Source organism: Marmota marmota, unplaced genomic scaffold, assembly GCF_001458135.2.
Source record: "Marmota marmota marmota unplaced genomic scaffold, marMar, whole genome shotgun sequence".
Classification (NCBI taxonomy): domain Eukaryota; kingdom Metazoa; phylum Chordata; class Mammalia; order Rodentia; family Sciuridae; genus Marmota; species Marmota marmota.
The window spans coordinates 52,507,402-52,529,808 of NW_026000037.1; the positions used below are offsets into that span (position 1 = coordinate 52,507,402).

Genomic DNA, 22,407 nt, shown 5'->3' on the forward strand with positions numbered 1-22,407 from the left:
TGAGAATCCCTTAAAGATCTGTGCATTTCTTCCTTCTCCCTCCTATATTTAGTTAAAATTCTTCTTGAGAACGTAATTTTTTTCCCTAAAATTTTACTATGAAATTTCATGTCACAGGTTTGGTATATAGTTTCAATACAATAAAATAAAAGCATACCATAAAACTTTATGAATTCTATGTATATTCTTTCTAAAATCCTATTGTAATTTTTGACAGTACACAAATCCCACTTTGTGAAATGTTGATTTTAAACTAACAATGGGGATGGCAGTTTCTTAGATTCCATATTTCCTCTTCTTTTGTGTCCTCTAGTTAAATTGAGAATTGTGGAAGGAAGGAATCTATGACAGCTGCATCAAATGAGTTTTTGTGAGACACTTTAACAGAGAATAAAGACACTGACAAAATCATCTCAATAGAAACCCCTAAAATATGTCTAATCCAAGAAACTGAGATTCAGCATGACTGAGTAAGGTTTATAGGACATCGACTGAAAAGAAGTTTCAATAACATATATGCCTCTTGATCTGTCTGGTACACGATGAACTTTAAGTGTAGTTAACGTAAGTCATACTGTTCTGGAAGACTTGAAGACAGTTTCCAAGCAGTTTAATGTTGCAAATGGAATCTTGAAAACTATGGTTAGCCATAAAAACTTTGGAAAACTGATTAGCCCTTCTCTGCCCACTCTTGTTAGACTGCAAACCCATTATAAATTTTTTCTTGCTTCACCATGAGATTAACCAATTAAACATTTTAACACCTTTGAATTTCTCAAAAAGTTACTTCAAGTTTTACCCAAAGACTGTTTAATAAAAAGTAAACAATTTTCATGAGAATTTTAACTTTTTTTCTTCCAGAACTTGAAGAATCCAGACAGAAATGCCCACCCTGCTGGTATAAATTTGCTAACATGTGTTTGATTTGGGACTGCTGTAAACCATGGTTAAAGGTGAAACACCTCGTCAACCTCGTTGTGATGGACCCATTTGTAGACCTGGCAATCACCATCTGCATCGTCTTGAACACACTCTTCATGGCCATGGAGCACTATCCCATGACGGAGCAGTTCAGCAGCGTGCTATCTGTGGGGAACCTGGTAAGACACTGAGGGTTCCTCTTCACACTGAAAGAGTTCATGACTGCCTTGGTGAATGTACTTTCTTGGTAAAGAATGCTAGACTTTTGTTACCCAGTTAACTCAAATCAAATATCCACTTACTGGCCACGTTTATCTGCACAACAAAAGTTTAGCATTCTTTCTTTTAATAATAAAAATATATCATTATAGGTAAACACAATGCAAAAGATTCAGAGATTTTGTGAACAGTTTTGATTTAAAATTGAATTTAAGTTATGAATTCATTAGATAATTGTGAATTATGGAGGCCATTGATCTATGATGATAGAATCCTGACACATTTCTCATGTTTTAAGAACAAAAACTTTGCAAAACAAATATAATAATAATTTTGAAATAATTATGAAACATCATTTTTAAATACCTGAAGAGGAAATCTCACATGGTGGTTGCTATTTCCATTTTAGTTTCTGCTATAATTCTAGAATTTGTAAATGATAGGTTTTAATTAGCTTTCACTTAGCAATAGAAATGAAAGTAGAAAGGTCTTATACAAAGAAATCAAAGAAATAAAAACATAAAGCAAAAGTATACTGGTACTAATATAAAGTGCTTATTACCTTCTCATCACCACACAGCATGATAATGAGCATTTAGACAGGTTGTATGTAAATAGTGAACAATGTAATCTAAGTTAGAGTATACAGCATTTGAATTAAACACTATGCATTTTAATAATTTAAATTTTATTCTTTTTTGAGCTAGGTCTTCACTAATGATAAAGTTAATGTATGTTGGCCACTTATTTTTTATCAGGCACTACATTCTATGATTTGTATGAAATCTCTGTCTTTGGATTCCCACAAAGCCAGTCCTAAGGTAGCAGATACTACGATTGATTGTCTATATTTTACAATCAAGAAAACTGTGCCGATGATAAATTGCTAGAGCAGTGGACAGTCTGAAGGCTCTACAGAGATTCCAAAGGCTATTTCAGAGCATACTGTAAGCTATGGCCACAAATCATAGAAACTTAAAGTAGGAAAGGACAGTCATGTTATTTAGTTCAAATTTTCACCTATATAGGAATCTAAAAAATGGGAATGTGATATGAAAAAGGTTTATGGAGGTGAATATCAGAACACAAATGAGTTAAGCACAAATAAAGGGAATTCATTACCTTAAGTAACTGAAGTTTATTTAGAATTAACTCCAGATTCTAACCTGACTAGATTCCAGTTCTTTATCACTGCCGTTGGGAATCAGCTTCTTGACCCATCTCTTCCCAGATGTTTCCTTTATCTCTGCCTGGATATCTCCTACTGTATTCAAGATGCTACTGACTTTATTGTACCCATACAAGTCCCTGAACAGGAAGATTGTAGCTTCCCAACTAGCAACTTTAACTAAGATCCAAGAAGTAAATATCATCAACCACGTGATAGTTACATGACCATTTCTAAGCCAATCAGTTGCTCTAGTTGTAGGATTAAAATGTCATATCTGGACTAATCAGAATAACTTCTTATCACTGAATAGTAAATGAGTGGCACTATCAGGCAGAAAATTGGGATGAGATTATGAGAAGAAAGAAAGGTGGGTGCTGGAAAGACATAAACAATAGATGAGAAGTTAAAATTAGAACTTCTCAGAAGTATTAAGAAAGGCAGGATTTGCATTTGAGGTGAATCATGGAAATCATGTTTATAGAAAATATAAACACAGGATGCAATTTCTTCTCAAGTGCATATGGAAGCTTCCCCTGTATGTTAGGTGACAAAATAAACATCAATAAACTTAAAAAGTTATAAAACTATTGAAAAGTACTTTTTGATAAAGAAATGAAATATAAAATGCTAGAAATCAATAACAAAAATAATGGCAGAAAATTTGCAGATATGTGAAAATTGCATATTATTATTATTATTATTATTATTATTATTATTATTATTATTTTTGGTGGTGGTGCTGGAGATTGAACCCAGGATCTGTGCATGTGAGGCAAGCATTCTACCAACTGAGCTGTATCCTAGCCCCAAATACAATTTATTCTTAAGTGACCAATGGATTAAAAAAGTTATCGTAAAAGAAATTAGAAAAAACTTTAAGATAGAGGAAAATGAAAACATGCCAAACTGAAATTAATCAGGCAACTAAACAGCGTTTCAAAAGATATATACTGTAAATGTCCGTGGTAAAAAAGATGATTCCTTAAGTCAAATATATCCTTTCCCCAAAAGTGATTAGACTATGGATTAGAAGAATCATCTTTTACCATGGGCATTTTGTGCATAAATGAAAAGCAAAGTGAACCCAAAATTTGCATAGAGATTAAAACAATAAATAGAAAAAGAACAGAGGAAATCAACAAACTTAAAGGTTAGTTCTTTGAAATGATGAGCAGAATTCATGAGTCTTTATCTAGACTAACCATAAAAAAAGGAAACTCAAATTACTAAATCAGGAATGAAGACAGTATATCAGCATAGATCATATGGAAATCACAAAGAAGAATAAGGATACCAAGACAAAATGAGTTGTTCCAGTTCCTTACATATTCTGGGTATTAACCACTGTAAAATATGTACGTTATGCAGAGTTTTCCCCATCTTCTAAGTTGTCTCTTGACTAAGTGATTGTTTTGTTGCTGTGCACACATCTTGTAGTTTGATGTATCCCATCTCTTTTCACTTTTTTTTTTCCTGTGCTTTTGAGGTCTTATTCAAAAAATCCTTGCCCATTCCAATGCCCTTAAATATTTGTTTATGTTTTTTATAGAGTTTTTATGATTTCTGATCTTAAATTTAAGTCTTTAAATCCATTTGGAGTTGTTTTGTGTAAGGTAAAAACTAGTGATCGAATTTCATTCTTCTGCATGTGGATACCCAATTGTCAAATAACTTTTTTTTTTTTTTTTTTTACTTAGAAACAGGGTCTCAGTGAGTTGCTTAGTGCCTTACTCTTGCTGAGGCTGGCTTCGAACTGGAATTTCCTCTTGTTTCAGCCTCCCAAGCTGTTGGGATTACAGGCGTGTGCCACCATGCCCAGCTTCAAAATTGTCATATTTTAAGAGACTGATATTTACCCAGCATTTCTCAAAACAACACTCAAAGGGCCAACAAGTATATGAAAAATGTTCAATATCATTAATAATCAGGGAAATGCAAATCAAAATCGCAATGAGATATCATCTCACTGAAAGTAGAATGACTATTACCAAAGAGACAAAAGACAAAAACTGCTGCCAAGTATATGCAGAAAAGGAATCTTTATAGACTGCTGGCAGTAATAGAAATTAGTATAGTGATTACGGAAAATATTATGGAAGCTCCTCTAAAAAATATCAATCCCACTACTGCACATATATCCAAACACTTTGAAAATAGTATGTCAAATAAACATCTGTACTCTCATGTTTATTGTAGCATTATTCACAGTAGTCTAGAAAAGGAAACCTAAATTTCCATCAAATTATCATGGGATAAAGAGAATATTGTACATACACATAGTGAAATGCTACTCAGCCATTAAAAAGAACAAAATTCTGTCCTTTTCCAACAGCATGGATGGAACTTGAGGTTATTAAAGTAAGTGAAATTAGCTGAGCTCAAAAAGAAAATACTATAGGATCTTATTCATATACACAATCTAAAAAATTGATCTTACAGAAATTGAGAGTAGACTGGCAGTTCCAAGAAACTGAGGAAAGGAGAAAGGAGAGAGAGTTGTAGGGTGGTCAACAGGTACTAAATTATAGATTTTTAAAAAATCTAGAATAAAGAATTTTAAGTATTTTCATCACATAATAAATATTGAAGAAGATAGCTATGCTTACCTTGAATTAAATATTATATAATACACAGATATTGAAATGTCATGTACTACATAAAAACATACAATTTCCTATGTCAGTTAAAAAGATATTTTTATTAAAAGCATAAGATATTTGGAAATAAAGTCCTAAAAAGAAAATATGAATAGATATTTAACATGTAAAAATTGAATTAATAACCAAAGGAAAGTCTGAGCCAATATAATTTCACTGGTGAATTGTAGCAAATGTTTAAAGAAGACTTAAAATCAAAATCAATTCTTAAAAAACTGTCTAAAACCCAGCTACCTGTGAGGCTGAGGCAGGAGGATCCCAAGTTCAAAGCCAGCCTCAGCAACTTATTGATACCCTGTCTCAAAGTAAAATATAAAAAAGGATGGAGATGTGGGTCAGTGGTTAAGGGTCGGTCCCTGAGTTCAACCCCTGGTACAAAAAAAAAAAAAAAAACAACTGTTCATAAAACAAAAGAAAAAGTAATATTTCTCAATTCACTTTATGATGAAGCTCAAATAACCTGATACAAAAACCTGACCAAAAAATGAAAAGAAAAAAAAAAAAAGAAAGAAAGCTATTGACCAGTCTTACCCAATTGAACATAGATAGAAAGATCCTCAAAAAAAATTCTAGGACAGCAATCACACAATGTATTTGGGTTGTTGGAGTGAACCAAGTGGAATTTATCTCAGTAATGCAAAATTGGAACAACACAGAAATCATTAATAAAATGTGCCATATTACTTCTTTTAAAAACATACAATCATTTCAACAGAAGCAGAAATCACATTTAATAAAATCAGTAAGTTGCATGATTGAAAAAAATACTCAACAAAATTAATATATAAGGGAACTTCACCAATCTGACAAAAGCCATCTAAAAAGACCCCACACTTACTATCAGAGTAAATAATAAACTGAAGAATACTTTCACTTTGAGATCAGGAACAAGCCAAATATGTCTCTTCTAGTCATTTCTCTTCAACACTCTATTGAAGGTTTATTTATTTATTTATTTATTTATTTATTTAATTTGGTGCTGGGGTTTGAACACAAGGCCTTGTGCATGCAAGGCAACCACTCTACTAACTGAGCTGTATCCCCAGCCCTAGTAAAAGTTTTAATCAGGAGAAAAAAATTTAAAAAATTAAAGAATGGCATCCAGATTGGAAAGAAGGATGTAAAACCATTTGCAACCTTCTCTTTTATTGAAAAAAATCTTACTGAAAATACACACAAACACAAATATAACTAAAAAAACTAATAACTGAATCTAGCCGAATTGCAGAATAGGAATAAAATCAAGAGGCAAAATCCAATTAGGATTCTATACACCAGTAATGAATAATCTGAAAATGAAATTAAGAAAGTTCTATTTGCAATAGTTTCAAAAACAATAAAATGCCTAGGAATTAATTCAACAAAATAAGTACAAAACTTTGTACATGAAAACTACAAAATATTGTTGAAAGAAATTTTTAAAATACAAATAAATGGAAAGATGTTGCATAGTCAGTAATTAGGAGACAGTACTGTTAAGATAATCATGTTCACTAAATCTACCTGCAAATTTAATGCAATCCTCAAAATCCTAGCTACTTAATTTGCAGAAGTTGACAAAGTGATTGCAAATCATATGGAAATTCATATGGAAATGCCAAGGGCCATGTGCAAAAACAATCAACACAGAAGGGCCAACTTGGAGAACTCAAACTTAAAAGTGTTAAAATTTACTCCAAAGCTAAGGTTAAAACTTATTCCTACCTTTTCTTCTATTTGGCACAGGATCTCTGTTCTAATTCCTAAGTCCTTGATCCACTTTGAATTGGGTTTTGTGTAGGGTGAGAGATAGGGGTTTAATTTCAAAGCTGAATTAAGCAAGACAATTTGGTACTGCATAAAAATAGATGTAGAGTTCAGTGGAATAGAACTGAGATTGCATTAGAAACTCCCTTACATTTTTGTTCAATTTGTTTTCAACAAGGGTGCCAAAACAATACAATTGAACAAAGAAGTGTTAAATAATTGATAGTGGAGTAAGTTAATATCCATATACAAAGTAATGGAATTGAACTTATCTAAGAACATACACAAAAATGGACACTGGATGAGTCATTGACCTAAATGTAAATGCTAAAACTCTAAACAATGAGGAGGAAATTTAAAATTAGATCTTCATGACCTATGATTAATGAATTCTTAGTTTTGATATCAAAAACATAAGCAACAAAATAAAAATTAATAAAATGGACTTCATCAAAATCAGTAATGTTTGTTCTAATAAAATCATCAATAGAATAAAAAGATAACACATGGAATAGAATATATTTGCAAATAATGTATCTGATAAGAATTTGTACACATATTTGTATAAAGGACTTTTACAACTCAGAAAAAGGTATATAATTCAATTTAAGACAAAAGGATTTGAATAGACATTTTGGCAAAAAAAAAAAAAAAAAGATATACAAATGCCCAATAAACACACAAAATATAGTCAACACCATTATTCCTTAGGCAAAGGCAAATCAAAATCACAATGAAAGCCATGTGCGGTGGCGCACACCTGTAATCCTATCTGTTTGGGAGGCCTATGCAAGAGGATCAGAAGTGTAAAGTCAGCCTGCAAAATGTGGTGAGATCCTGCTCAAAAAGAAAAAAATAATTTGTGGCTGGGGTTATGGCTCAGCGGTAGAGCACTTGCCTCGCATATGTGAGGCACTGTGTTCGATTCTTAGCACCACATAAAAATAAATAAAATAAAGATAAATAGATAGATAGACGGACAGATAGAAAAGAAATAACAATTTGTAGTCCCAACAGCAATGTATGAGTGAACCTTTCCCCACATCCTGGCTAACATTTCTTGTTGCTTATATTCTTGATAATTGCCATTCTGACTGAAGTGAGATGAAATTTCAATGTACTTTTGATTTGCATTTTTCTATTTGCTAGAGATGTTGAACATTTTTTTTTCATATATTTGTTGATCAAACATATTTCGTCTTCTGTAAAGTGTCAGTTCAGGACCTTAGCCCATTTATTGACTGGGTTACTTGTTTTTTGGTTTTTTTTTTTTTTTTTAAGCATTTTTTGAGTTCTTTATATATCCTGGAGATTAATGTTCCAAGGTGCAGCTGGCAAAGATTTTCTCCCCCTCTGTAGGCACACTCTTCACATTCTTGATTGTTTCCTTTGCTGTGAAGAAGCTTTTCAATTTGATTCCATCCCATTTATTGATTCTTGATTTTATTTCTTGTGCTTTAGGAGTCTTATTAAAGAAGTCTTGTTATAGAAGCTGACATGATGTAGATTTGGGCATACCTTTTCTTCTAGATCCACTTTTAATTGGGTTTTGTGCAGGGTGAGAGATAGGAGTTTAATTTCATTTTGCTACATATGAATTTCCAGGTTTTCCAGCACCATTTGTTGAAGAGATGATCTTTTCTCCAATATATGTTTTTGGTGCCTCTGTCTAGTATGAGATAACTGTATTTATTTGGGTTTGTCTCTATGTCTTCTATTTTGTATCATTGGTCTATATGTATGTTTTGGAGCCAATGCTATGCTGTTTTTGTTTCTATAGCTCTGTAGTATAATTTAAGGTCCTCGGTCTATACCCAAAGGACTTAAGATCAGCATACTACAGAGACACAGCCACATCAATGTTTATAGTAGCTCAATTCACAATAGCTAAACTATGAAACCAACCTAGGTGTCCTTCAACAAATGACTAGATAAAGAAAATATGGTATATATACACAATAGAATCTTATTGAGCCATAAAGAAGAATGAAATTATGGTATTTGCTGATAAATGGATGGAGTTGGAGAATATCATGCTAAATGAAATAAGCCAATCCCCCAAAACCAAAGGCTGAATGTTTTCTTTGATATGTAAATGCTAATTCACAATAAGGAGGGGTGGCTTAGGGAAAAATAGAAGTACTTTGGATTAAATAAAGGGGAATAAAGGGAAGGGAGGTTATTGGGAATAGGAAAGATAGTAGACTGAATTGGACATTACTATCCTATGTGCATATATCATTACATACCCAATGTAATTCCACATCAGGTACAAACAGAAGAATGAGAACTTATATTCCATATATGTATAATATGTCAAAATACATTCTACTATCATATATAATTAATTATAACAAATAAAAAAAATATTTTTTTTAAAAAAGGAAACATCAGATACCCACTATGAGATCTCACCTCATCCCCTAGGAAGGTGATTTTCAGAAAAACACACTAGAACTATTATTAGCAACGATGTATAAAAAATGAAATGCTCATAAATTTCTCTTGGAAACATAAAATAATATATCCACTTTAAAAAACAATGTGAGAAAAAGAGTTATCCTATGACCCAGAGATTACACTTGTGGGTATACAAGTGAATTAAAAATATTTCTACATGAATAATTTGTTATGAACAGATAATAAAAATAGTAATAATAAAACTTATTATGTTCATAATAATAGAAATTACTCAAATGTCTATCAACTGAGAAATGGATAAACAATACATGGTATATTCTTGTGATGGAAAACTTTTCAACATAAAAAAGAATTAACTATTGCTATCTACTACAACATGGATGAATCTTGAATACATTATAATAAGTGTACAAACTCAGTTACAGAATGTCACATATTTTGCCACTCCATTCATATACAATGTCCAAAGCAAGCAAATCCATAGAGACAAGGTAGATTAGTGGTTACCAGGTGGTCATGATTGGGGTTATTGGAACTAACTACTGATGGTATGTGATTTATTTTTGAGGTGATAAAAATCAGTCTTAAATTCAACAATTTTCATGGCTGTACAACTCTGTGAACATACTAAAAGTCACTGAATTATAAACTACCTAATATCCACCATTTATTCTTCTAATTAATGGATGCTCAAGTTCATTCCAGAATTTATGTTCCTGATGCAGTAAACATTCTTGTACATATCACCTGTCATAACATCACATCAATTTCTTTAGTATGAATTCCCTACATTTAAGTATTCTTGGTATTGAACATATTCATGCCACATAAAAGTTAGATGGTATGTGAATAAATAGGAAAATGTGACTCATAGTTGAGACAAAAAAGCAGTCAATAGAAATAGGTGTGGAAGTAACTTGTTAAAATAAGCAAAAGGATTCTGGAGGCACTATTGGAAATATGTTGAACAATTTAAAAGAAAAAATGGTCATAAAGAATAAATAGAGAATATAAACAGAAAAATGAAAACTAAGAAGGAAACTCTAGAACTCTAGACATTTTTTTATTAAAAAGTTCAAATTTTAAGATTAAAAAAAATCATGGGATGGATGGGGCTGGGGTTGTGGCTCAGTGGTAGAGCACTTGCCTTGCATGTGTGAGGCACTGGGTTCAATTCTCTGCATGGCATATAAGTAAATAAATAAAATAAAGGTCTATCAACAACTAGAAATTACATATAAAAAATATGGGATGAATTTGAAATAAAAATACAGATGTCAGAAGAAATTTTTGTTGGTAGGCGTGGAAGTGCCCACCCATAATCCGAATGACTCAAGAGACTGATGCAGGAGGTTACAAGTTTGAGGTCAGCTTCAGCATCTTAGTGAGACTCTGTCTCAAGATAAAAAATAATGGGATAGGGATGTAGCTGGGGATTTAGATCAGTTGTAAAGTGTCCTTGGGTTTGTAAAGAAGAAATCGTTGTTGAATTTAAAGCAAATCAACAGAAACTCTCAATTTAATGGTTATTAGAAATGAATAAATTTGATGGCCATTAGAAATGAATAAATATTTGGAAATATTAAAGAGTGTCTTTTTATAAATTTCTTCATAAGACAACTTATTGTTGCAAAGTTTTAAAACATGTAAGTGTAAAACATGAAAATGAGAACATTTCATATAAAATGGCACAACATTAACGTTATAGAGAAAATTATAGGACAGTGTCCCTTATAAACATAGAGGGAAAAAAATCATTAGCAAAATATTAATACAATCTAACAATAAATAGAAAGTTTATTAATTGTGAAAAGTGAGGTTTATCTCAGGAAATCAATATTTATTGAACATTTGAAAAGTGATTAATTGACTATGTTAAGAGAACAAAGCCACACAAGTTGGCACACACTTATAATCCCAGCTACCTGGAAAGCTGAGACAGGAAAAAGGGCTGGGGGTATAACTGTGAAAAAGAGAGGGAAAAAAAGAAGGAAAGAAAGAAAGAGAGGGAAGGAGAAGGTGGGGACTAGTAGGAGAAAGAAAAACATAACAGTATATTGATAGTTGCAGAAAAGGAATTTGAAAAAATTAGACATTTGTGATGAAAAAATAAACTTCAGTAAATTAGGAGTAGAAAGTACCTTTCTTAAATTAATAAAAGACATATAAGAAAACCCACAGCTACAATGTAATTCTGCAACCTGTACACTCAGAAAAATGTGAAATTATATCCCATCTGATTCAAATGTATGATATGTCAAGATCATTGTACTGTCATGTGTAACTAATTAAAACAAATTTTTAAAAAATGGAAAAAATCCACAGCTAACATTTTGCTTATTATTAAAATATTGAATAGAAACCCTAAGAAAATTTGAATACTTGATCCAAAAAGGGGCCAATTTTTGAAATGTGAGAAGATATTTTTATTTCATCAACATTATTAGGTGTGTACAAAAGTTGTAATGAATCTGCAAAACAATTATTGTGTCTAAACAGCAAATTTAAATATTTATTTAAAATGTCAAAAAAACACAATCTACTTAGTAATAATCTTGCAAGTCATTTCAAGACATCTGCACTAAAAACTACAAGAAATAACTGAAAGTAATTTTTAAAGATTTAAATAAGCAGAACATGTATGCTGTGTTCACGAAATAGATTAAATATTGCCAGGTACAGTGGCACACGCCTATAATCCCAGCAGCTCAGGAGGCTGAAGCAGGAGGATCATGAGTTCAAAGGCAGCCCCAGCAAAAGTGAGGCACTAAGCAACTCAGTGAGACCCTGTCCTTAATAAAATACAAAAATGGGCTGGAGATGTGGCTCAGTGGTTAAGCACCCCTAGGTTCAATTCCTGGTACCCCCCAAAAAAGATTAAATATTATTAAATTCAAAATTGTTGATATCATATTATTAAGAAGTCAGTTCTACTCAAATTTGTCTATCAATTTAACCTGATCATAATTAAAATCTTGGCAGGTTCTCTTTGTACAAGTTGATGGACTGAATTTAAATTTTATATGGAAATGCGTAGGACTTTAAATTGCCAAAATAATGCTGACAAAAGAATAACAAAGACTTAACAAATATGACTCAAAGCCTTATTATGAAGCTACGTTAATTTGGAATATTTGGCATTGACATACTCTAATATATCAATGAAACATACATTCATAAATAGATCCAAACTCTATCTCAGTTTTGAATAAAACACCAAAGATATTAAAATAGAAAAAAAAGAGGTTTTAGCAAAAAATTTCTGGAACACTTAGATAAATATATAATATTTTTTATAATAAAAAATAAACCTCATCTCCAATCTCACATGATATGAAAAAATTGATAATGGATGGTAGCCTAAGCATAAAATTTAAAACAACAGAGTTTCTAAAATAAAACACAAGAGAACATTTAGAGAAGTTGAGATAGGCCAATCTTTTTGGAAAAGAGACCAAAAATTGCTATATATTATCTAAATGAATATTCAAATATAAAATATCCAAACAATGAGGTTCTATTGAACAACAAAGAGTAAATTATTAATATATGCATAGTTATATATTGATGTACCCTTGTAACACATGGGTGCATTTCAATTTGAAGTATTCAAGGGTATTTTGGAAAAAAATTACTAAAACTCTTGGATTTCTGAGTTTTCCATCTAAGTAGAAAGAGATTTCATTTACTGATTTAGAAAATAATCAGAAGAGAAGCAAGGATGAGCATACAAAGCAATAAGGTGAATTTTGGACTTGTTGAATTTGAGCTATCTGTGAGATAGTCATCCAAATGGAAGTATTGAATAATCAGAGAAGTGTCACCTGGAGCTTTGGAGATATTCTTGAACAGAAAAATAGACCTCAAAATGTAAGCTTATTATAAAAAAATGTAATTTATTATAAAAAGTACAATTAGAGTAAAATTGTCTTGAGATCTTTGAAGAATTTCAATATTAAATAATTTGTTCAGAGGGGGGGGGAGCAACTGAGAAGCATCCAGGAAGGAATAGATTAAGGGAACCAAGGACAGAAAAATATTTCAAGGAATAAGAAACAGAAAACAATGTCAAAAGCTTCTAAAAGAACAAGTTAAACTATTAAAATTTTCCATTAGATTTGTGGCAATAAGTTTATGTTGGTGAAGTTAGTTAAAGCAATTTATGTTCATTGGTAGATTGTGGATTGTTACAGGGGAAAGCAGACTACTTCAATTTAACAAAGTTTAGCCAAGCACAAAAAGAGAGGTTCTAGAAATGAGAAGCATTCCAGATGGGCGATGGTATGGAACTCACCACCCAGCCACATGCCGTTTATATTTAAAGCCAGAGAAAAGAAAGTGGCACACAGAAACAACCTGTTTGTCTACAGCAGGCATTTGCCTTATATGATAATGTTTTGGCAGCTTTTAGCCTCTGATGGGTTGGAAGTCAGCTGCTATGACTGGTAAGACGCTGGTAGCTTGGTTACGAGGGTATATTCTTAGGTGAAGTTACCTTTGTTTAAAAATCAAGCTATCCAGTTTAGAATTAATTAGGTATGGAGGACCACTTTGAGCCAAACTCTTGAGTTAGTTAATAGTAAGTTGAAGAGTCCAACTAATGAATTTAGACAAAAACATTTGGCTATTAGAAGATGATAGTTGGCATCAACTGGAAAGGGAAATGGAGTACAAGTAGAGTTTATCTGATGACAATGATGATATTTTTAAGGTGAGGAAGGACTGAGAAGCTGTGCTTCCACAAAGTCCCAACAAGAAGCAGCCAGTAGCAGGAAGAGTTTGAAACTATCCCTCAATTGAGAAACTGAATTCTTTGGGAAGTCTGAAGAGGCACATAGCACAATTGGGAAAAATAGTTCAGAACAGGGGCACTTCTTTCATTTTAACAAGGAGGAAAAAGCATGGATATGCATGTAATCAGTTTTATAGATAAAGGGAAATGGAAATTTCAGGTTGGCCAACTTCCATTAGTTCTAAGAAGCAAACACAGAGTATGGAATAAGAACATTGTTGAAAATAAATGGAGGGGAAAGAAGGCTTGAAATAAATGTACATTCTGGAAATAGAGAATGGAAAATGCTGCCTCCCTTTTTCTAGCTAAAGGAACTTTTTAAAACATCTTTAACATGTATTGGGTTAGTAATGCCCATATTTATTACAGTTTACATGAATCCTCCATAGGACCAGCTTAATCTGCAGGACCAAGAGAGAGGACCAATCCATTGTGCTTGGTGCCTAAAATCTGCACTGCTAGGTAAACATCTGGTGAGTTTTTGGAAGACTGGAGAGATCACAGGCAGAGCCAAGCAGTGGATAAATAAATAAATAAACTGCAACTTCTATTTGCAAATAAGAGTATTAATTGTATCTTAATCCATGTACACTTTATCACTTGATAAACCTTAACTATAATCAACAATTAAATACTTATTTGAACACAAATCATTTGAAAGTACCGATTTGTTGGTCCCAAACCAATTTTTAAAATTCAGAATTTAATTTTGATGTGTTGGGAGTAAATGAAATTGCTCAAGAATAATTTGTGTGTCAAGAGTATTCAGTGCTGTAATCAATTACATTTCTCATTCAGGTCTTCACTGGGATCTTCACAGCAGAAATGTTTCTCAAGATCATTGCTATGGATCCATATTATTACTTTCAAGAAGGCTGGAATATTTTTGATGGTTTTATTGTGAGCCTTAGTTTAATGGAACTTGGTTTGGCAAATGTGGAAGGATTGTCAGTTCTTCGATCATTCCGACTGGTAAACTAACTCAGAAGGGTTGATAATTTTTATTTCTCTAAATAATTAGTCTTATTTATTAATAATTTTAGAATTTGTATAATTCTAATATTTTAATACACTCATAAAACAAACCAAATTGCCTCATCACCAGATTGTAATTTCTTCTTCATTGAAGTTTTGATAAGTAAATTTTATTTATTTATTTTTAACACAATACCTTTATTTTATTTATTTTTATGTGGTGCTGAGGATGGAACCAAGGGCCTCGCACATGCTAGACGAGTGCTCTAACACTGAGCCACAACCCCAGCCCCAAATTTTACTTATTTTTGATAAAAGATTCTGTTTAGTTTATTTAAGTCAACAGTCAACAGTTCCCTCCTTCATAATCAAATGGCAAGTCTAACTGGGAGGTAGAAAGAACTAGTTGCCATAAACCCAAATCACAATTAAATACCACTGTTGTCAATTCAGTTATTTGAGGTTTGTGTACAGGTATAAGTCTTCATTTAGATACAGGATGAGTTTCCCTTTCTGCAGGGCTCAGCAATTACAGAGCAACTCATAGCCAAGAGTTGGAACAAGGAACGGTGCACAAAGGAGAGGATTACAGAATGAGCTCTGTACCTTTGTTCCTTCAGCCATATCAGAAAATTATGAAATCCACTCTTTGAGAAGAGTTGCCCCTATAAATTTTGCTAATTTTGAAGATGCATCTTTTATTTGGTCCTTGCTATTCAAAGATTTTTTTTATCTTTTAAAATCAAGAGACTTATTTCCATCGAAAGTTTGATATGTTTTATTGTGCTGTTGCTTTGAGTTGGTTTTAACTTTTTGTAATTTATTTTCAAATAACAGAGGTTATATATAGTTACCAAAGACAAATTCTAGATGATTTATCTTAATGCCTATTAGCCTCAAGACATTGTTGTGAAACTTTTAGAATTTTACTTTGTGCTTAGGTTGTGCTCAAGGTCATTACTATAGATCCACCAGTGGTGGAGCACTTGTCTAAAATGTGCAAGACCCTGGGTTTTATCCCTGAACCACACAATAAATAAATAAATAAGAAGCATAAGAGAAAGGAAGGAAGGAAGGAAGGAAGGAAGGAAGGAAGGAAGGAAGGAAGGAAGGAAGGAAATTTCCTTTGCTACTTTCAAATTTTAAGTTTGAATTGAGATCCAGAGAATTATGATACTATGATTTCCTTTTCTAGGTCTCAAGAATATTGACCTAATTTGAAACTAGAAAGATACAAAAAACAGAACAAAAGTTAGAAATTATTATATGATAAATAATATGAGCAACTACTTTAAAAAGATGTTTGTTAAACCTTCATGATAATGTGATGCAGTTTAGTTGAAAAGGGAGCGTATGTCATTAGCATCTTACTTAGTATGTCAGGCTCTTTTGCATAAATTTATTCTCTGGGAATAAATTAAACACTTTGGTGCTTATATTTGCTCCTTTGGGTCACTTAGATGCCATTAAATAATACACTACTCTCAGTCTGACATTTATTGAAGCATCAGAAATAAAATACTGCTGTTGTTTAACTGTGAATGGTACTTGAGAGGCCTCTGCATGCTAATACAACCAAAGTGTCAAGCACAGTGGCAGAGAGACACACTACAATGAGTTGATTAATTAAGTCACTGAAGATATCAGATTGAAAACTGCAACTTTTTACTAAGTCCATGTATTTCTCCTTTAAGTATAATACATCTTAAAAAATATTGCCTAATATTACAACAAATTAAAGGTATAGTTAGATTAAAATAATGTTAATACTCAAAAGATCAGTTGATTTTTCTCTCACCATATGCAATTTAAGTGTTAATATTATTTGCACTTGTGCACTTCAGTATAATATTTTAAGTATACTGAAAACTATATTCATTTTGAGCTTTTAAACAATGGGAGCTCCTACTTCCCTGAAAATGAATCTCTGTTATTTGGTCACCATTAATCTTAAATATCTTAGTTCCTTTAAAAAAAAAGATATATTTCATATGCTCGTGTAGGATTCTAATTATTAAAATGCTGATCCAAAAACAATGTAACATAATTATTTTATTGACAACATGTATATTTCAGAATGAAAAATATCCCCATGGTATCAAATACCTGCTACATTTGCTAGATAATAGTTTGACACTTAAATAATCCATCAATCTACAGTTGAGACTGTCACCCTGTAGATTTCAGCTGGAAACAAAACCACAGATGCTTCAGAAATGTAGGTCATTCAAAGTTATGCAATGTACTATATAAATATTACACAGTGCATTACATCTTTATGCATATCTATAAAGCATTCATTAAAAATGAGTGAATAAGTAAATAAAGGTAAGACCAGTAAAATAGAGGAAAGGAAAGAGAGAGATGCAGGAGGGAAGGGAAAAAGGAGGCAGTGGGGACTGAAATGAACAAATTAAATTCTATGCTTGTATAATTATGTCAAAATGAACCCAACTATTATGCAAAACTAAAATGCACTAATAAAAGCACTTTTAGAAAAAAGATAAAAGACAAATTTTGTGGCTTTTGTATCATTTTCTGTAAATTGTAGTGTGAACCAAAACCAAAAAAAATAAAATTACAATCTGCATTTCTTGCTGTAAAAAGAAAAAGGAAAAAAAAAGAAACAAATAAATAAATGTAGGTCATTAACAGCCTTTTTTCTTTTTTTCCAGCTCAGAGTTTTCAAGTTGGCAAAGTCTTGGCCAACTTTGAATATGCTTATAAAGATCATTGGCAATTCTGTGGGGGCACTGGGAAACCTCACCTTGGTGTTGGCCATTATTGTCTTCATTTTTGCTGTGGTTGGCATGCAGCTCTTTGGAAAGAGCTACAAAGAATGTGTCTGCAAGATTTCCAATGATTGTGAACTCCCACGCTGGCACATGCACGATTTCTTCCATTCTTTCCTGATTGTGTTCCGTGTGCTGTGTGGAGAATGGATAGAGACCATGTGGGACTGTATGGAGGTTGCTGGCCAAACCATGTGCCTTACTGTCTTCATGATGGTCATGGTAATTGGAAACCTCGTGGTATGTACTAAAAACGTTTTCCTTACTTTCAGTACAAGATTATGTAATCATGAAAAAGTACACTAAACTGGTGAACATTTTGCATTATCTTTGTGAACTGTTTTTGTGTCAAAGTTATTTCCTATTTTCTATTATTCATGATTGCAAGAGCCAAGCATTATTTAGATGTCTTTAATTCACACAGACCCTCAAAATGCCTCTTGAACCAACATTGTTCTTCCTCACTGTTCCTCTTACTATTGGAAGGGAAGGTCTCCGGCTTTTATCTTTCAGTTCTTGTACTAAAGTATGGAAGTGTCACTATGAATTCATTTTATTTCTAAGTAGGAACAAAAATATCTTTTGAATATGTTTAAATTCAAGTTTCCTTCAAATTAAAATTTAAAAAAAATATTAATCATCTCAGTTTTTTAAAGTATACAGGTTATTTGGAATGTAGAAATTGTAGTTTTAATCAGTAACATTGAACCAAGAAACATAGATTATCACTTCTATACAAAATTGACCATGCCCAGCACCACTGTCCCATCTTGGACATGTGAGAAAGGTAAAAGGAAGATCAATATGACACAGTGTTATGACATTTACTCTAACAGGAATTAAAAATAGAAATTTATCTATGATGTTTGAAATATGGAAATGAAGGCTGTCTACCAGGTTAACAAAATGGAAACATTGCTTAATATTAGCAAAGTTAATTGCTTAATATTAGCATGGAACTCCATCAAAGAGTTTGGACCTGAAATATCTAATTATGATGTAAGTTTGGTTTGGTAGGGAGAAAGGTGATCATTCTAAACCAGGGAAAAGTATACCCAGTGGTTGGGGACAGGATAGTACACATTGCGGGAAGGAGCCTGTTCTTTGGCTTTAAGTAAAGGAATCATGATGCTTTGCTTGAAGAGGAGTCAAACCAATGAAACAGGAAAAGAACTACTTGACCATTATTTTAACCTATAGACTTAACTTTCATTCAAATAAAAAAACAACTTTCAATTCCCCAAAGGAAAATATATAAAGAAATAGGGAAAAATGCAAAATATTATCCTTTAATTTCTATTCATTGCCATATTTCAGAATCTTTAGCATTATCTTAAATAATCCTGATTTTTGTTTTGTTTTGTTTGTTTTTTTGAGGATCAAACCCAGGGTGTTTGGTGAGTGCTCAATCACTGAGTTAATCCCTGGCCCTGATCTCTGTTTGAAGTACCAAGAAAACATGCACAGTGTATAATTTAGAAGTATGAATGGTGGTTTAAAACATCACACATTGTTTCTGTGGGTCAGGAATTTGGGAACAATTTCTCTGTATGATTATGGCTCAGGATCGATTATGAGGTTGCTGTGAAGGTGTTGACTGAGGCTATCATCATCTTGACTGGAGCTTATGGGTCAGCTTGTAAGATGGCTCAGTCTCATGGCTAGGGGCAGGTGGTCTCAGTTCATTGTTGGCTGTTGATTGAAGATCTCAGTTACTCTCCACATGGGCCTCTTGATAGGGATGTTGAGTATCCTTGCAACAGCACCACTGGTTTCTCCCAAAGCAGACAGAAGAAAGAAGGCAAAGTGTAGGTCTTCTTTGTGTTCTAATCTTGAAAATCATTCTCCATAACCTCTGCTGTGCTCTGTTTGTTAGAAGATAGTCACTAAAAGAAGCTCACACTTCAGAAGAAATTAGTCTCCATTTTTTGAAGAAAAGAGTATCAGGTAATTTGTAGATACATTTTAAAGCCACAGCCATCCCCCAAACAACAAAAATTTTGCTTTAGGAAAGTATAAAATTGTATAGAGCAGAAATAAATGGTCAAAGAGTTAAATGGAACAGAAACAAATCAAAAGTCATAACTGTGTTGTGGATTTGATTTCATTTCTTTTATGTATCTGGCATGCATTGGAAAAGAAAAGGAAAAGATAGAACAGAGTCCTTTATGACAGCAAGGAACGATTGGACTGCAACAGGGAATTCAGAGCGGGAATAGTAAAAAGTAAGCTAGGGCCAGATTGTGTAGAGTCTAATTTACGAAATGGCTGACTGTGCATAATAAAGTGGATTTTCCTTTAGGCAATTCAAAACTACAGATGGCTTTTTATCAGGAATTGAAAATGAGCTATGATATTTTGATAAGAATAATGTAGCTAGAGAATGCAGAGTGGGTTTAAAGAGAAAGAAACTTACCATATCACATATCATCTATTAGTTTACTGAAATAAAACATCTCTCTAATATGTACTTGGATAGAGAATTCAAGTATAAAGATAATTTCAGAAAGTATCAAGTGTCTATATTATATATGAGACATTAATATTAATTTGTATTGCTGTAACACATAAAAATAGTTATTTTTATGTAATCACAAAAATTTAAATTTTATGCCTCTAAGAGAAAAAATTAAAGGCTCTCCTTTCTTTTCCATTATCAATTTTAAAATGTTTTTGTGATGTTCTGGATACATTTGTGGAGTAGCTAAGATGATAATGTCCAACCTGTTTACCACTGTTAAGGATTTTTTTCATTGCTGTGAAATGTGTTGGTTGCTGTGAAGGTGTTGACTGTTAAGTAAGATGGAATAAACTGATACACTGCCTCTTAACAATTCTTCCTTCCCATTTTTACTGGAAAGAGGGAAAGATCACTCAATAAGAAGCTGGTGTAACTTCTTTTTAACATGTCAACTGCCTGACAAGGCTCCACCGCAGTATCTGTGAATAATCAAAGTCAGGCCTCCTCTACAGGCAAGAGAGAGGTGGGGCCACAGTCTGCACTTCCCCAGGGTTTTTAGGAGCCATTCTTGGTTTCCTGGCACTGTGGCTAGAGATCCTTTGATAGGTGAAAGGCAAGTGCTATATAGAGAGAATGTGATTTTTTGAAGACTGCTAGTTTTAGAAGTAGTGGATAGCATTTTCTCTAAGTGAAGATGGAGCAATAGCAGGCAGGCAGGATTAAGGTCAGGAGCTACTCTCAAAAGGTGGGAATCAGAATGGAGAAATCATTATTATGTGCAATAAATTTCAATCTGGGAGCATTTTCCTTCTGAGAGACTAAATTGGGGGAACATATGAGGAAGTTCATTGCACTCAGTGATTAGTCCTCTATCCATGCACCTTTGTGAAACAGGATTCAGGATTTCAATTCCTGAGTGAGCTTGTCTAACTCTGTTCCCTTAGATTACTGTTGATCACACCAAACTCCTGGGCCAGCTGTTACACATATAGCTTTCAATAATGAAGGAGGTCTAAACAAAGAGATTAGATTGGCTCACATAAAATTTTATTTTTAAGAAAATAAGGTAGAAAATTGTAGAGAGTTTGTTGGATAATGGTAACAATGATAGTAATAGCTAAACTTTCCCACTGTGTGCTAGGAACTGTGCTGAGAGCCATAGGGATTCTTTCTTTGAATTCTCATATCAACCCCATAAACAGGTGTTGAGAAAATTATAATATTTATTTTATAGGTAAAGAAACTGTCCTTAGATCACTATTGTTACTTTTCTAGCAATAGAAATTTGATTGTTACTCAGCATCCTAATTCTGAAAGATATGTTCCACTGTTATATCAAGTAAAACTGTGGTTAAATCAAGTAAATTTGTGGAACTAATGGTGTCAAGAAGGTATTTGCAAGAAAAATTTTAGGACAACATCAATGCAGATGGACTGCTTTTCAAAGGAGGGAGGGGACTCTCTTGAATATGAGAAAGAAAAGTTGTAGGTTGGAGGAACATTTATTTTTTTCTGACAATGAAATAACATTAAATTATCAATTTATAACAGATCATAGAAGCAATTAGAAAATTGATGGCAAGCTTTATGATAGTGACATAAGTGCAGTAGGAATTCAGAGAAAGTAAATATCAAGGAATGGGGATGTAACTCTGTGGTAGAGCAATTGCTTAGCATGTATGAGGTCTGGGTTTTATCCCCAGCATTGAAAGAGAAAGGGTGGGGTAGAATAGCATTGAGTGCACATGGAATATTGTTTCCTTGTTGATTTTGCAAACACAGCAATTAAGAATAAAGATTTCAGAATTAGATTATCAAATTCTTTTCATAGACCAGATCCCAAAACTCAGGGAGATAAGGATAATTTTTCTAACTATAAAAAACTACTTATTTATTCCTCCCATGCTCCCCCTCCCTACCCCACTATGAGTCAGCCTCCTTATATCAGAGAAAACATTTGGCATTTGTTTTTTTGGGATTGGCTAACTTCACTTAGCATTATCTTCTCCAGTGCCATCCATTTACCTGCAAATGCCATGATTTTATTCTCTTTTATAGCAAGGATGGTGGAATATGATAGACATCATTATCCAAAGTGCAAGACACGAATTGGTGTCAAAATACTTTATAAACAACCACAGATATGAAAAATTGTGCTGTATATATGTAATAAGAATTGTAATGCATTCTGCTGTCATTTATTTTTTAAAAAATCAATTAAAGGGGCTGGGGATGTGGCTCAAGCGGTAGCG

At 32.8% G+C, this 22,407-nt stretch overlaps 2 protein-coding genes across 10 annotated transcripts in view; one reads left to right on the top strand and one right to left on the bottom strand.

The window, feature by feature from the left end:
• Window positions 1-22,407, bottom strand: part of LOC107136895 (sodium channel protein type 1 subunit alpha) — a 939,664-nt gene that overhangs the window by 236,665 nt on the left and 680,592 nt on the right. The gene's annotated exons all lie outside the window — the stretch shown is intronic.
• Scn2a (sodium voltage-gated channel alpha subunit 2) overlaps window positions 1-22,407 on the top strand; it is a 151,696-nt gene that overhangs the window by 88,954 nt on the left and 40,335 nt on the right. For all 5 annotated transcript variants that reach the window (XM_048812408.1, XM_048812407.1, XM_015478974.2 and 2 more), the window contains 3 exons: window positions 862-1,100; window positions 14,726-14,899; window positions 17,578-17,934. In XM_048812408.1, coding sequence (XP_048668365.1) covers window positions 862-1,100; window positions 14,726-14,899; window positions 17,578-17,934 — 770 coding nt within the window. The remainder of the gene's footprint in view (window positions 1-861; window positions 1,101-14,725; window positions 14,900-17,577; window positions 17,935-22,407) is intronic.